Below are 14,540 nucleotides of genomic sequence, written 5' to 3' on the forward strand. Positions count from 1 at the left end.
ATGGATGGACAGAGGATGGATGGATGGATGGATGGATGGATGGATGGATGGATGGATGGATGGATGGATGGATGGACGGATGGACAGACGGACGGATGGATGGACGGACAGACGGATGGACGGATGGATGGACAGAGGATGGATGGATGGATGGACGGATGGACAGATGGACGGACAGACAAACGGACGGACGGACGAACAGCTGCATGTGTTATTGCTCCATGTGGACTCTCCAGCCTTTTCTCTCCTCTCTAGGAGCCTAAGTGGGCCTGATTGCCTAAGTGGACCATTCTCCCTCTTTCCTTGCCTCCATCTCCTCTGGGCTCTCTCTTTGTTGTTCCATTTTCTTCTGTTTTGGACTCTGGGGGTTCTGTGGTTTGCCTTGCTGAGTGGGTTTTACAATTTGGGCTCCACTTGTTTGGCTTTTAATACGTGCCATAGTGAGGTGTTGCTAACCAGCCAGGCTTCTTCTATGGTTACTTTTTTCCCAATTCAATGTGGCCTGATTGCTGCATGGTTGATGATGGTGATTATTAAAGCTTGTCATCATCTGTCACCATGGTACCAACGATTGTGCAGCCAAGTTGGTTCCAGAGAATGTTGATTCCTTAAAAAGGGGACAAATGGGTCTTGAATTGCTCCTTTTGTTGGCGCCTGTAATCACAACAGGTTGGAGACTGATTAGGTGTCATGGATCCCTCAGTTCTGCTCGTCTGTTCCGTTTCATTAGGCTCATCAGTCCTGGGGACCGAAGATGACCTGGCAGTGTCACTTCGGTTCATGAACTTTGGAACCAGCCCGCCTTCCTCAGATGAAGACTCTGGTTTGTCAAGTTTTGTCGAGAACCCTCAGTACTTCTGTGGCATCATCAAGGATAAAGACATGTGTGAGTGCCAGTTCAGTTTCCACTTCAGTTATTGAATATACATGCGCTTTTCCCCTTAAAAGTGCTTTTTAATGCCTCAGTTTGAAATTTGAAATACTTTTACCTTGATTCTGAATGTGTGAACAGAGTCACCAAGTTGTCCCTCTGATTATAATCCACAAAATGTTTAGAAAAATCTGAATAAAGAGTACAAACCTTCACCAAGGCCATAGAGTCATTACAAAACAGTCAGATCCAGATCACCACCAAAATTCAATCAATTGTTACGTGTGACAACTCCAAAAACTGTTGTCTTTATTAAATTGACTTTGTTTCTGTTGGTGAAAACATTTCTTTTTTATTTAGCAGACTAACTGTCTGTGTCGTCGTTTGTTCGCGGTTTGTCGAACTCGTTGACCAGGATTATAAAATATCTGCTGCTGGAGCTGCCTCAGAGCCCCAGCAGACACACATTTACAGTCTGAAGACTTCCTGTAACGCCACCATCAGGACAAACATACAGTTGTTGCTTCTCTTAAAATGCAAGTTTAATCTTGAGACAGATCAGTGCTTGACTTTGGCGAGGTTGTGACTTGCAGAAAATTGTTTTTTCTGGGTTCAAAATAAGTCGGCGACAGTTCCCCAGTGAGTGTTTGTGTTTCCCATGATCTCAGGTGTTCAGCACATTAAACGGCAGGATATTGCCTTGAAGTGGGAGCTTGGTGAAGGAGCGTTTGGCAAAGTCTACCTGGCAGAGTGTGCGAACCTCAGCCCCGACTATGACAAGATGCTGGTTGCCATCAAGGTGAGGAACGCTTTATGGTCCTCCTGCAGCTTATGGGAGTGTTACAGATGTAAACATGTGGAGCTGCAGGGGAGGTGTTCAGTCTAAGGTGTCTGGAAGAAATGCTGCTGGGTCAATGAGGGAGTTTGTTCATCTGGATTGCAGGGATTCTGAAAAAGGGTTTTTAATCTCTGTTAGCCCTAATCAAGCAGCTGAAAACTACACAAAACTTGACTGTTATGGTTGAATGAACACAGATGGCTCTTTGTGTTCTGACATGGTGGCTAAACCATCGCAACGTGGTGTATTATGACAACACTTTCTTTCTTTGAGTCAAAGCCGAAACATCTTATTACAGTTTAAGCAAACACTACCATCATCCCACGGTGAACATGCTGGCTCCTCAGGGTTTGTTTTAGTTTAATGTCTGTTTATTCTTATCTTCCTTTTAATTCAAAGCACACTGAGTGCTGGAAATCCAACAGTATTTTCCCTCTGAAACTAAAAAGGAGGTTTTATGTTGCTGTTCATCGTCTGCAAATTCTCACTTCATGGGAACTACTTCAAAGATTAAAACTGAATGGAGTTAAAAATCTGAACTTAATTCACAAAATGAACTCAGCTCATCAGCTCTAATGTTTTAATCTCAGTTCCAGACTCTGAGAGGTTAATGATCTGTTCTAAAAAAAACATTATTTCTTTAGGCAGAGCATCATCTAGCAAATCTCCTCATTTGCACAAAAATCTCATCACTGTTTTGCAGTTTGGGCTGTTTTTACACGCATGAGAGAAGCTTAAAAGTGGCAAAATGTTGTGAAGTTTTTTTCTCTTTGCCATGTTTTTTTTTAAACTTAACACCAAATCTGACCTCCAGGCTCAAATTGGCATCAGCCTTCTGTTACGTTTAAAGAGACGAGGAGAAGGCATGTCTTTTTATTAGGTCCCTTTCAAAATAACAGCCTAATAATTAAATCCTGCCTTCGTAGGGAATTATTGGTTGTTTTTTCAGTTTACGGCAGCTGTTCACTTTCACAACGACTTGTTTATTCTCCTCGAAGTGAGCTGGGCTCGAGGTTTGTTTGTACAAAACAACTTATCTCTGCACAAAGTAAAACTTTGTTTATTGGCAACATAAAGGCTGTCAGCATGAAAAATACTCATAACTCCAGTTCATAAGTCCACGTCCACCGTGAATCTTTAAATGCGCATTTATAATTGCAGACATGATTAAATCCTGACTATATTTTGAGTTGTCTGTTTTCTTTTTCTCACCAATGCTTCACATGCAGAGCAGAAATATGATATGATGCCACACTGTATGTCTTAAAGCTAAACAAAAATTATTGGCAACACAGAAGCAGCCACATAATTTGTAATTTAAAAAAATTAAAGCTGTGAACAGCAAATAAATAAAACTGTCAGGTCACAGAGTTGAAGTGCAAGACTCAAACTTGTCCATTAGTAAGTACAGCGTCGCCCACTCAGCTCTCCAATAGGTTTAAAAATACACAAGAAAAGTTTCCTTTAACATCTATAGTTTTTCCTGCACTCACACTTTAATCCACCGTCTCTGTGGTTTCAGAGAGCTGTCTTTGTTAAAGGGCTGTCAGCTGATTTAATACACAGCTCGTTACATCGGGTTAATGCAAACCACACAGAAGAAAAAAAAAACAAGATGAGGGAATATAGCCCTGCTTTCATTTATCATCCCATTAATCACACATACTGTATGCTTTTATAACACATCATCACTCATCTGAGCTGAGAACTTCTAAAACCTGTGGAAGGAGATTGGAAATGTTCCATCTGTTGTTTGATTATTTTTAAAATTTAATTTAAAAAATCTTTCAAATTAGACGGAAACTTGAGTCAAATGTTGAAGAGACAGTGTGAAAAAAACAAGCATTATGGTATGAAAACATGACGTTTTATTTTAACTAACTGCAACAAACCAAACTGCCTAAAACCCTGGGATGTTGGTGAGTGATGCATTAAATGGATTCAGCTCCACCTGAGATTTTTCAATCAGTTCCTGCATTTTTGTTAATGAAACAAGTATGGAAGAAGTCATTTTTCCGTTGCATCCCTTGCTTGATTGCAGACTCTAAAGGATGCAAACGAGTCGACCCGGCAGGACTTCCAGCGGGAGGCAGAGCTGCTGACGGTGCTCCAACACCAACACATTGTGCGCTTCTATGGCGTCTGCACAGACGGAGAGCCACTGGCCATGGTGTTCGAGTACATGAGACACGGAGACCTCAATCGTTTCCTTCGGTATGTAGAAGCCTCCAAATTCAATCCTCTCCGTGGTCAGTCTGATCTCCGCTGCACAAACTGTTGATTCTCACACTGCTTAATGTTAGACCTGAAAAGTAAAAGTATTGAATGAAAAGCTGCAGAGGCTGCAACAACACCTTCACAGCAAATGTGTCAGAGTAGGAAAAACACAGCAGGAATGGTTCCCAGCAGAGTGCCGGCTTTCACATCAGGACTCAGGAATACAGCCATCATCCCTCTCCTTATGTACACTGAAGCTGAAATGACTGGTCAAATAAAAATATAACTGACTGAGTGAAAAAAGTAATCAAACCCCCAGTTGTATGTTTTAGCAAAAAAACAGAGATTGAATGTTGCAGAATGTTGTAATGAATACTGAAGGTGAAAAAAACCACGGAAATTATGGGACGGACACCTGAGTCACTTGTTCAGCCAAACATGGGAGATTTCTATTAAACACAACTTGTCATCTTCAGTAATACCCCAAAAATCCCAAAGTGTCTTTGGGACCGGTACATTGATATGTGTTGCATACTTCTGACCAATTAGTGATTGGTCAAAAGTTTACATAACTGCTACATCATACTGAACATGACTGGGTCAGCTCGACTCAAAAAGACTCACTGTTTCCAGGAATTGTCTTAATATTATCAACAACCTCTTCTGACATGTCCTTCCTAAAAACTGTTCTGGAAAGTTCTTAACAAAAACAACGCCTTACACACAAACACAGCCCCTGTTAACCTTTCCTCCTCCACATTTGGTCAACTCTGCATTCTCTTCCACAACACTTTCATTCCTCTGACATCTGGCCAAAATATTCTTCACTTTATTGTCTAAACTTATTGTTTTTTTCCTGTTTTTAAGTAACATGTAAGAACACCATGTGGGTCTCAAAGTGACAAACAGAGGTCCAGATCCAAACCCAATAAGGTTCTATAATTTGATCAATTTCAGTAGAAATTTATATATATTATACGCTTTTTTGTATTTTTATGTTTTTTACTTGCCCACATTTGCAGGAAACCCATTTTAAGCAATGCAACTTTCTACAGTTTATGGTAAATAACTTTACTTTGCACAGTTTTCTACAGTTTGCTGTATTTAAATTCAGGCAGTGCAACATTTCTAGCATTCAGGGTAATTCTAGGTCCAGCCCGCAGTTCCTCCTCGCTTCTCTCTGTATAGACAAGCTGGCAGCCCAGAAAGAAGGAAAAAGTCTGAAAAGACAATATAGTGAGTGAATAAAACCAACATGGCTGATTAAACAAGAAAACCAGAACCAGTGCAGCATCTGATCTGTTTAACTCAACACCTGTTAAAAACTGAGCTTCAGCTTTGAGAAGTTTAAGCACCAAGAAGAACACAAAGTCATTGTTCTCATCATCTTGTTGTCTGTTTTCCTATCGATCGTCACATTATGAACGCTGGCCAACACACATATCCTGTAGAGCTGCATCCACAGCCGTTATTATCAACTAAATTCATTAAACACAGTTTGCAACTTCACTTATATGTATTGTTGTTTTTAAGAGGCCCTGTTAACAGCCAGCACTAATAGATGCTGCTTGAAACGGCTCATAAAGTTCTGGCTTGCAGCACCGCTCAGAGGTGCTGGTTCATGCTCTGCTTTCAGAAACAAAAACTGTTAATAAAACAGATTTTAGAATCTGGATAAAACTTACTAAGACAATAGTTTCACACCATCATATTTGGGTAGAATAAAGCAGTATATTTCCAGGGAATGTCTCAGCATTTTGCTGTTTACTTCAGTTTTTCTGAGGCCTGATTATGAAACGTGTTATTTTAAATAAAAACTTATTGATCAAATGGATGGATGGATGGATGGATGGATGAATGGATGGATGGATGGATGGATGGATGGATGTGCTGTTTCTGTGCTCTAAAGAAACTCAAATTGTGAGTGTTTCTTTTCTTTGTAAACAGGTTCATATTTTATTTGCATGAATTTTTCGAATTATTTTTGGCAAAGACTCCTGGTGGATTTTGAGTAGTTTTCTTGAATAAAGTATAATTACAGCAGCCTTAAAAGCCTGTTGTTCATAGCCTGTCAGTAAAGCTCAAATGTGTTTGTGTGTTGATTTTGACAAAACTCGTAAATAATTGTCAAATGCATCTCATATAAAATGTATTTTCTACGCTTTTGTTGCCCTTTTAAAAGTTAAAGTTTAAAACTTGTAGCTTTATACTTTCTATTATTTCCTTTGTCAACCTATCAGTGTGTCAAACATCAGCCCCATTAATATTTCAAAACCTTCACTTCAGAGTGCTAATGTATGTGTTTTGTGCATTGAGACTTTCCTGCAGCTAATGGCAGGCGCTGCATGGAAGCTGCATGCTGCTGTGGATCCACTTAGGTTTCCTGCAAACTGAACTCTCAGATGGAAGCTGCTTCACTTTAAGGCTAAAACACCTAAAAAAACAACCTTGGAAACCTCAGACCTCTGCATGAAGAAACTACAGCCAGTATCTCACTGAGCTGCGCATGTTGGAGACTAGTTGGTGATAAAAAAAATTGCAAAAATATAATATAAGTTTTTCAGCTGCAGTCACTGAATTCGGAGCGTTTGCAACCAAGTGATCATAGCCTTACACAGCCAATTTTTGAAATTCAAGTCCTATTTTTGTGTGCACAACATTTAAAATTCTGTTCTGGGCGTGCACATTATCTGGTTGCTCACCTCCAGCCACACTGTGTACCCAGCCAGCCACGCATTTAGGATTTAATATACTGGAGTACACTTCAGAAATGAAGATAGGCAGACTTGGACCAGTTTTTTTTATTATTTTTATTTATCATCAGTGTGTTTTTTTTGTCCTGCTTTAAAGGAGAGCTCCTGTGCAGATGTCAAAATATGTCTCTGGTGATCTAAAATTTATGGAAATTAAATTGAGAAGGGCTTGAGAAGCTCACACTATTATGAGACAAAATATCTCAAAACCTTTGTGAGGGTTCTCCAGCTCCTCAAGAGAGTCAATGGACCTTATTCTTATGAATTTTGAACAAATTTTCTTTCATCAGAACCACAGGGTCGTCACAGGTGCCTGCAATTCTTCTCAATTTACAACCAAGTCCCAACGTTTTTGGTATTTGAGTTGTAGTTTTTGTGATTCAGTAGCATTAGAGCTGTGTTTTTTGGCAAATTATATATAAATTTCCAACAAAGTATGGCCTAGATTTCATCAGGAGTTTGTTCAAACGTGTCAGTCGGTGTAAATTTCCATATTTTTGTTGCGATTCTGTCTCCAACCAGTCACCGACAGTTTTAAGTGAAATGCAGCTCTAAGTACTACACCTGTACTTGTCCCGCTGGGTCAAGTCAAAATATCTGCTGTAAAAAAAAGAAACAAAAAAGAGAGGATGGATTGAGGGAGATGGAAATGTATCCAAAACAGGAACAAAAAAAGAAAACATGTTCACGACGTGTCAAGGCAAAGGGCAGTTTCTTTCTTACTGAGATGTGTTCAGATGGATTTTCAAATGATGTTGAAGTTGATGAAAATAAATTTCCTCATTTGAGGTTGTTTGAACTGAAAGCTGAACTAATTTAGGATCTACAGAAGGGGGTCAAGTAGCAAACTATTTAATAAAAAGACTTGTTACTGTGCAACACGGAGGCAAAAAGGCTTTAAAATCAGTTTTTCGGTCAAACCTGCAGAGGGAGTTAAAGCAAACCGAGACTGTGTCGACCTATTGGAGCTCACTTGGCACCTTAGGAACAATCTGAGCGATCTATCAGAGCAGACCCAACTGATGCTGACTGCCAGGTGTCCTCCACGGGAGACAGATTGGGAATGAAAACACTCACTCACACACACACTCGCATGCATGCATGCTCACAGGCTTCTCCTGAAATATATGTTGGTGGAAATCACATTTCCAGAAGACAGAATGAGTGAAATGTCTGAAAGCCCCCACGATGCAGCTGCTTTCCCACCCTGCCACCTGCCTTTAAACTAATACTGATTGTATAAACAACTTCCTTTGTAAAGTGGAGAGAAGAGACATTAGGATGGATGCCACATGGAGACACATCAGCTGTGATTTGCTCATTTAGGCATTTGGATGTCGGAGTGGGTGTTCATGATCCACAGAAACAACAGGGAGTTAATGTGCTCTGCATCTCTGAATTACATTATTGCAAATCAATTGTAGGCGTATTACAAGCCTGTGTTTTCTATTAAGCATTAGTTTTAAATGGCTTTATTGTGGCGTGCTGACCGTGTCTGTATTGCTCTCAGGAGCTTCGTGCTCAGAAGTGTTCAATCTGCAGATTGCTTGCTGAGGTCATTGTCCTTCAGGTGACCCAAGGTTGGTGCCATAATACACTGAAAGGCCAATCTGAGTGTTTTAATAACCCCAGCAACCAATGGAAACTGAGTAATAACAGAGCAGAAGGCTCTCGAAACATGTGCGGTCAAACAACCTTCTACGGTTTCTAATGGCCACGAGATTTCAGCTTCAAGATGCAAACCCAAAGTGGATACATATAACTGAAACTCCACTAACAAGTAAAATATTTTATTAATCATCGGTGATGAGCAGAGAAAGAATTTCTGTTAAACAGTTAAAACCATCCTTCACACGGTTTACTGAGAGGATTAAAAAAAATCTTCATTTCCAGTTTTAGAAGGTAAAACTCTGAGCTCAAATACGATGGAAGTCAATGAGAGTTTTGGTGTTTGCACTCTGCAGTCTGGGTGAAAGAGGACAAAAATAAATGTATAGACTATAAAAAGCATAAAAAATATATAAATAGAGCGTTTGTAAAAGTTTAGACAACTGCACCAAAGCTGGCAAAGTAAAAATATAAGATGTATATTTTCATTTTATATATATATAATTAAAAAATCATTACAGTGCTATGTTTGGTTACTTGTGGAAGTTATATTTTACAATAATAAAAGAATATACCCTTGACTTTTACAATACACAAGTTTACTGAAATCCTTTGAATCCTTTCTGTGGTCTCTTATCTGCTTCGTTGGTGAAAAACAACCAAATACATTTTTTCTTTCCAGTTTATCCTTGGACTATCAGAAGCTTTAGGTTGTGAATGTGAGCTGTAATTACTTTTCAGTCTTTGATGTTACTCTGAAGCATTAATTTACATTACACACACAGCCTGCAGGATGAATGCACCGTACTGTACACCACTGTGACATTTTACTGAAATAAAAAGCATTCAGGTGATACTTCTTCATCCAAATTCTCAATGTTTTAATCTGAATAGTTCTAGTTCAGTTTAATACACTAAATAATGAATTTGAAAACATGATTTTCTCTTCAGTCAGACTAGTTATTGACACACTTTTATCACGTATAGCAGAAACTCATCTCGTACAACGAAAGTTTTTAGTTTCCATTCTATAAAATAACAGCTGCAACAACAAACCTGTTTTTATTCATTTATGATTACTGTTTTAAACAATCATTTTAAATTTTATTTTGACTTCTGAAAATCATGTCAAGACCTTGTATTTAATTTTCTACAGCCTACAATTTGGTTTTGACACCAAATTTAGGAACCAAACGAAAACCTTCGTATCGTCTGTGTGCAGAGCTCACGGACCGGATGCTCGGATTCTGGAGGAGTCAAAGATGCCCCCGATGGGTCAGCTGACTCTGCCTCAGATGCTGCACATCGCCGCCCAGATTGCCTCAGGTATGGTTTACCTGGCGTCGCTGCACTTTGTCCACCGTGACCTGGCGACCCGCAACTGCCTGGTGGGGGAAGGCCTGGTGGTGAAAATCGGAGACTTTGGTATGTCCCGAGACATCTACAGCACAGATTACTATCGGGTAAGTGTCTCTTCTAGAAGTCCTCATCAGATCGTGCTGAGCGCAGCCTGAAACAGAGGTCTTCATCTTCAGGTGGGTGGGCGGACGATGCTGCCGATCCGCTGGATGCCCCCAGAAAGCATCATGTACAGGAAGTTCACTACAGAAAGCGACATCTGGAGCTTCGGGGTGGTTCTCTGGGAAATCTTCACCTACGGCAAACAACCCTGGTACCAGCTGTCCAACAGCGAGGTAATTCTGGTTGCTCCTGCTGTTGATGGTGCAGGAAATAAATCAACACATGCACGTAAAAATGGTACAACCACCATTCTGAATAAGTTGGGACGTTGTGTGCAATGTAGTAAAAACAGAATGCAATAAGTTGTAAATCTCTCAAACCCATATTTGCTTCACAATGGAATATATCAAATGTTTAAACTGAAAAAATTTAACCCTTTATTTAAAAAAAAGTTTTTTTTTTTAATTTTATAGCAGCAACACATCTCCAAAAAAGTTGTTTTTCTTTGTGATTTATCTTTTAACAAGTTTATTGAAAAGTTTATTCCTCAGTCATTTGGGAAATATTTCCACAGAAAAGGGTTCATCCTTGAAATCTTCACAAATTAAATCAAACCTGTCTGAATAGCTGCATACCAATAGATGCATGGGAGAAATATGCTACATTTTAAAAACCAACATCTCTGTTGCAGACTTCTTCAAAACATCAGTCTCACCAAAACAAATTGGCATAAAAAAGGTAGCACTACAGCTTGGTGGAAAAAATTCCTAAACTGATTTTGTTGGTACATTTTGAAAGAAAAGTCTAGAAATTTAGGAAATATTAAAGGCTAGTTGTTGTTTTTTTTATAATTCTGAATAAGGGCAAAAGATTAATAGCACTCCCATGTTTTAGAGTAAAATGTGGTGATAGTTGGCGCAGCGGTTAACATCGCTCTAATTGTTAGCTAGAAGACCAGGCAGGGTGTGTACTTATTGCATTTTGACTTTTGCACAGTTTAAACAAAGAACATTTTGAAAAGCCTAAAAAGTGATGTTTGAATGGTTTAAATGCCACCAAAGAGAGCCGAGTTAAGTTTTATTCATGCTAGGATAACTGACAGATGGATTAAGAATTTACAAACTGAGAGAAGAACTGACTCTTGTTGGAAAAAATAAACACAATTTCTCTGTTTAAACAGATTTTAGACTAAATTTTTCACTTTTTATTAGGAATTTAGAACAAATTGAGGGAAAGTTGAGTTGATTTCAAATACAGGGGAGTTTAAGTGAACTGTTAAAATGTCTCATTTACAAAAACAGTTTTAATTTGGTTAAACTTGCTCTGCATGGGAATAAGAAGTTAAACAATTCTACCTCATTAGTTTGTTTCTTGAACAACATACAACATAGCATCTGTTTACTGATCACTTCCCAGTTTAACTGATTATATGGTTGAGATATCAGTTCTTCCTTTTACTCTAAATCAAAATGTTTTGCTGCCTAATTGTTGAGTCATTTGCATACTTCTTTTGATTTGAATTTAAGTTGCTTTAACTGAACTTTGCAGCACAATTGCTTCAGTCTGAAGTACTTTATTATTTTAGATCATTTTAACTTTCAGAACATGCAGTCTTACATACTCTGCACTCTTAAACTAATCAATAAGTTCATAGTAATTAAGGGCAGTCCAGTCTGGCCTTTTCAGCTTAAGCACCAAGAAGTGGGTCTCCACTGTGACCACAGTGGTGCTATTACAGGCCGTAAGCCTCTCTTCTTTCAAGAGAAGGGTGGATCACTTTTCCTTTGCACTCAATTCTAATCTCATTGGCTTCATTTTTGCCCTAGCCCAATAAGCTGTAACCTCGTTATCCTAATCTGTCTCGCCCAATAAGGGACAGGTGAAATTATCGTGTTGCCTAAATACTGCGTGTCGGAGATAAATCATTCCAAGCTCCTGACGTGGCAGCAGCGGTCGTTCGGCTCTGGGTCGTTCTGGTGTGAAGTGGCTTTGTTGACAGGCCTCTTCTGATCACTTAATCAGACAAAGGTTAACAGCAGTGAAGAGACTGAGTCAGTAAGCATTCAAATAAAGAGAGAAGCCCTCTCTTATCCTCAGCAGTGATTTATTCACTGAACGGTGTGAGGTTGTGAACTGCATCAGTCACTGCAGCCATTAGAGCTGGAGTGTGTTCACATTTTAGCTGCTTTCGTTTGGTCCAGAGGTGGCAGCTAATGGACACAGACAGAAGATCTGGGTATCGTGAAGCTGTTTAAAAGATGTCCAGTGTTGGAGCAAGTCTCATTATTTCTTTCTTCAGAACGTCCGTATGAAAATACTGTCTCACTTATGTTTAGTATTGCTTGTGAATGGAGATAATTTAGTTTTTTTACCCATTAAGCACCATAAAGTAACATATATTCTACTTTTTATATTTAGTGTACTGCTATTCAGTACAAATATTTTATGTACTAACCTATTCCATGAGCTTTGTTTTCAGATTTCTAAAATCCTTATTCATTATTAAAAAAAATCAATTAAAACAAACTAATAAACAAATAAAAACGAAAAGATTACCAATCCGGCTCTTTCTTGGTAAAATATATGATCTTTATCAGTAAACACATGAGGAAACAACCAATGTCTAAAGAAAAGTTAAAAGAAAAAACCTTCAGAAAGTCTGGAGAGTGTTTTAGACATTTTTGAAATGTATGATGAAAGTCTGGCTCTTGGTGGTGTTATAAAAGTCCAGAGGTTCGAGGACAGAAACAGATTTTCAGCCTGGTTGTTCACGTCTTTTCATGCTTTCAAACCCACTTCCAGAACAAAGAGTTTCACATGGATGTTAGGGATTAGGCCACCTCATGACTAATTAATAAAACCTTCACAGCAAAAAGTCTCAGCAATCTCTTACATGGTTGTGGAGGAATGTCGGCCCACTCTTCTTTCCAGCGTTGGTTTCTGCTCAGCTCTCTGAGGTTCTGGTTCTGGTTCTGGACCGTTCTGCTGTGTTTGGGATCATTGTCCTGTTTGTTGGACAGATGGCCTCACATCTGACTCCAGAATCAGCCCAGACCATCAGCCCTCCACCACCGTGCTGACAGCTGCAGTGCATTCTGGGTAAACATCTCCACTTTTGTGTTGTTTTGTTCCAGAAGTCTTGATGTTCCTTCAAATGAAACTTTACAAGCCTAAGTCATGCTGCCATGTTGATTTTAGAGAGAAGAGGCTTTCTCCTGCAATCCCTCCAAACAAGCCGTACTTTTTCATTTTTTTCTGATTGTCCTGACATGACCTTTAACCTTTAACCTGCTAACTGAAGCCTGCAGGGTCTGAGAAGGACCTCAACTTGCAGCTGTGCATAAAACACCACACACGGTTTTCTGCATGGCTTCAACTCCGAATGCAAATCATTTTAGAGACTGTTTCTGACATCTGTCACTCTGATCACTGTGAGCTTTGTGGTTTTACTTTCCTACCACAGATGGTGAGTAAACTAATAAATTCACTGAATCCATACGGAAGAACTGAGCGGATTTCTTTCTGCAGGACTTATGAGGAAATGTCAGCATTCACTCAGACCAGTGAAGAAACAGAAAGCTTCAGGAACTCTTACAAGTGTCTTTTTAATTTCCGATTCTCAGATGGCACAATGGTTTAACAGCAAAAAAGATCTGTGTTCTCTTTTTAAAATCTTAGCTGACTCTTCCCCAAAATGAAAATCAATTTTTGTCGTTCTCTGCCCAACAGGCCATTGAATGCATCACACAGGGACGGGAACTGGAGAGGCCACGCACCTGCCCCAAGGAGGTGTACCTGCTGATGCAGGGCTGCTGGCAGAGGGAGCCCCAGCAGAGGATGGTCATCAAGGACATCCACAACCGACTGCTAGAGCTGGTCAAAAACCCGCCCGTTTATCTGGATATCCTGGGCTAACAGGGAGCACAGATCAGAGGCTCCAGAGGTCGAGTCATCCTAATCAGCTCATAAACAAGTTGCCTTTTTCATTTAAAAGTCTGTTTTTTGTAGGCAAGGTGGGATACATTTGTGATCCAGTGTGCTAATTTTTCAGTTTTTGCTGTTTGGTGAACCGAACAACCAGTTTGAAGTGACCTTTCTGCCCTAATTTTGTCCCATTCCAGCTCGACTCAGAAACGTGTTTACTGCCCCGTGATTCTCTGGAACAAATGTCAAATGTTTACCAAAGTGTTTAAAGTTTATCTGAGGTGGGATCAGCCTGGAGGGACGTGCATGGATGTGTTGAAGTAACAGTAAACGGCTTAACGCAGCTGAGAACCCAGTTTCAGATGATGGCTCGTGTCCACTTCGCAGCTGAGAGTTGTGTCAAAACACGATTAATAATTAATTGTCGGACATCGTTTTACAGACGGAGCTGTGGCAGATTTAGGTTAGTTTTCATATCGAAGGTTTTTAGTCAATGTAAATAAGATAATCACAATAAAAGCTTGTTTTCCATGAGTCAAAGCCAGTGTATCATATGATTATTTTTAAAAACAGAAAAAAATTAACAACTTGTCAAATATTTGCAGAAAACGTGTTTCCAGGAACAACCCCGATTTCCAAAAAAGGTTGGATGTTGTATGAAATGTAAATACAAACAGAATGCAATGATTTCCAAATCTCAAAGTCATATTTGATTTACAAGGAAACATAGTAAACATTTCAAATGCTGAATCCAAGAAACTGTACCATTCACCAAAAAAAGGAATTTTGAATTTTATGATTTTATGATTTTATGACAGCAACACATCTCAAAAAATGACCAGGCACAACAAAAAGCTGTAAAAGTTAG

The 14,540-nt window shown here is 39.3% G+C and overlaps 1 protein-coding gene across 1 annotated transcript in view; it reads left to right on the top strand.

The window, feature by feature from the left end:
* ntrk1 (neurotrophic tyrosine kinase, receptor, type 1) overlaps positions 1-14,540 on the top strand; it is a 36,690-nt gene extending 22,150 nt beyond the window's left edge. Inside the window, exons 12-17 of the mRNA XM_017433319.2 lie at positions 731-886; positions 1,540-1,670; positions 3,751-3,923; positions 9,510-9,750; positions 9,823-9,981; positions 13,478-14,540. Of these exons, the coding sequence (XP_017288808.1) occupies positions 731-886; positions 1,540-1,670; positions 3,751-3,923; positions 9,510-9,750; positions 9,823-9,981; positions 13,478-13,663 (1,046 nt within the window). The 3' untranslated portion in view covers positions 13,664-14,540. The remainder of the gene's footprint in view (positions 1-730; positions 887-1,539; positions 1,671-3,750; positions 3,924-9,509; positions 9,751-9,822; positions 9,982-13,477) is intronic.

Source organism: Kryptolebias marmoratus, linkage group LG16 (genome assembly GCF_001649575.2).
Source record: "Kryptolebias marmoratus isolate JLee-2015 linkage group LG16, ASM164957v2, whole genome shotgun sequence".
NCBI lineage: Eukaryota > Metazoa > Chordata > Actinopteri > Cyprinodontiformes > Rivulidae > Kryptolebias > Kryptolebias marmoratus.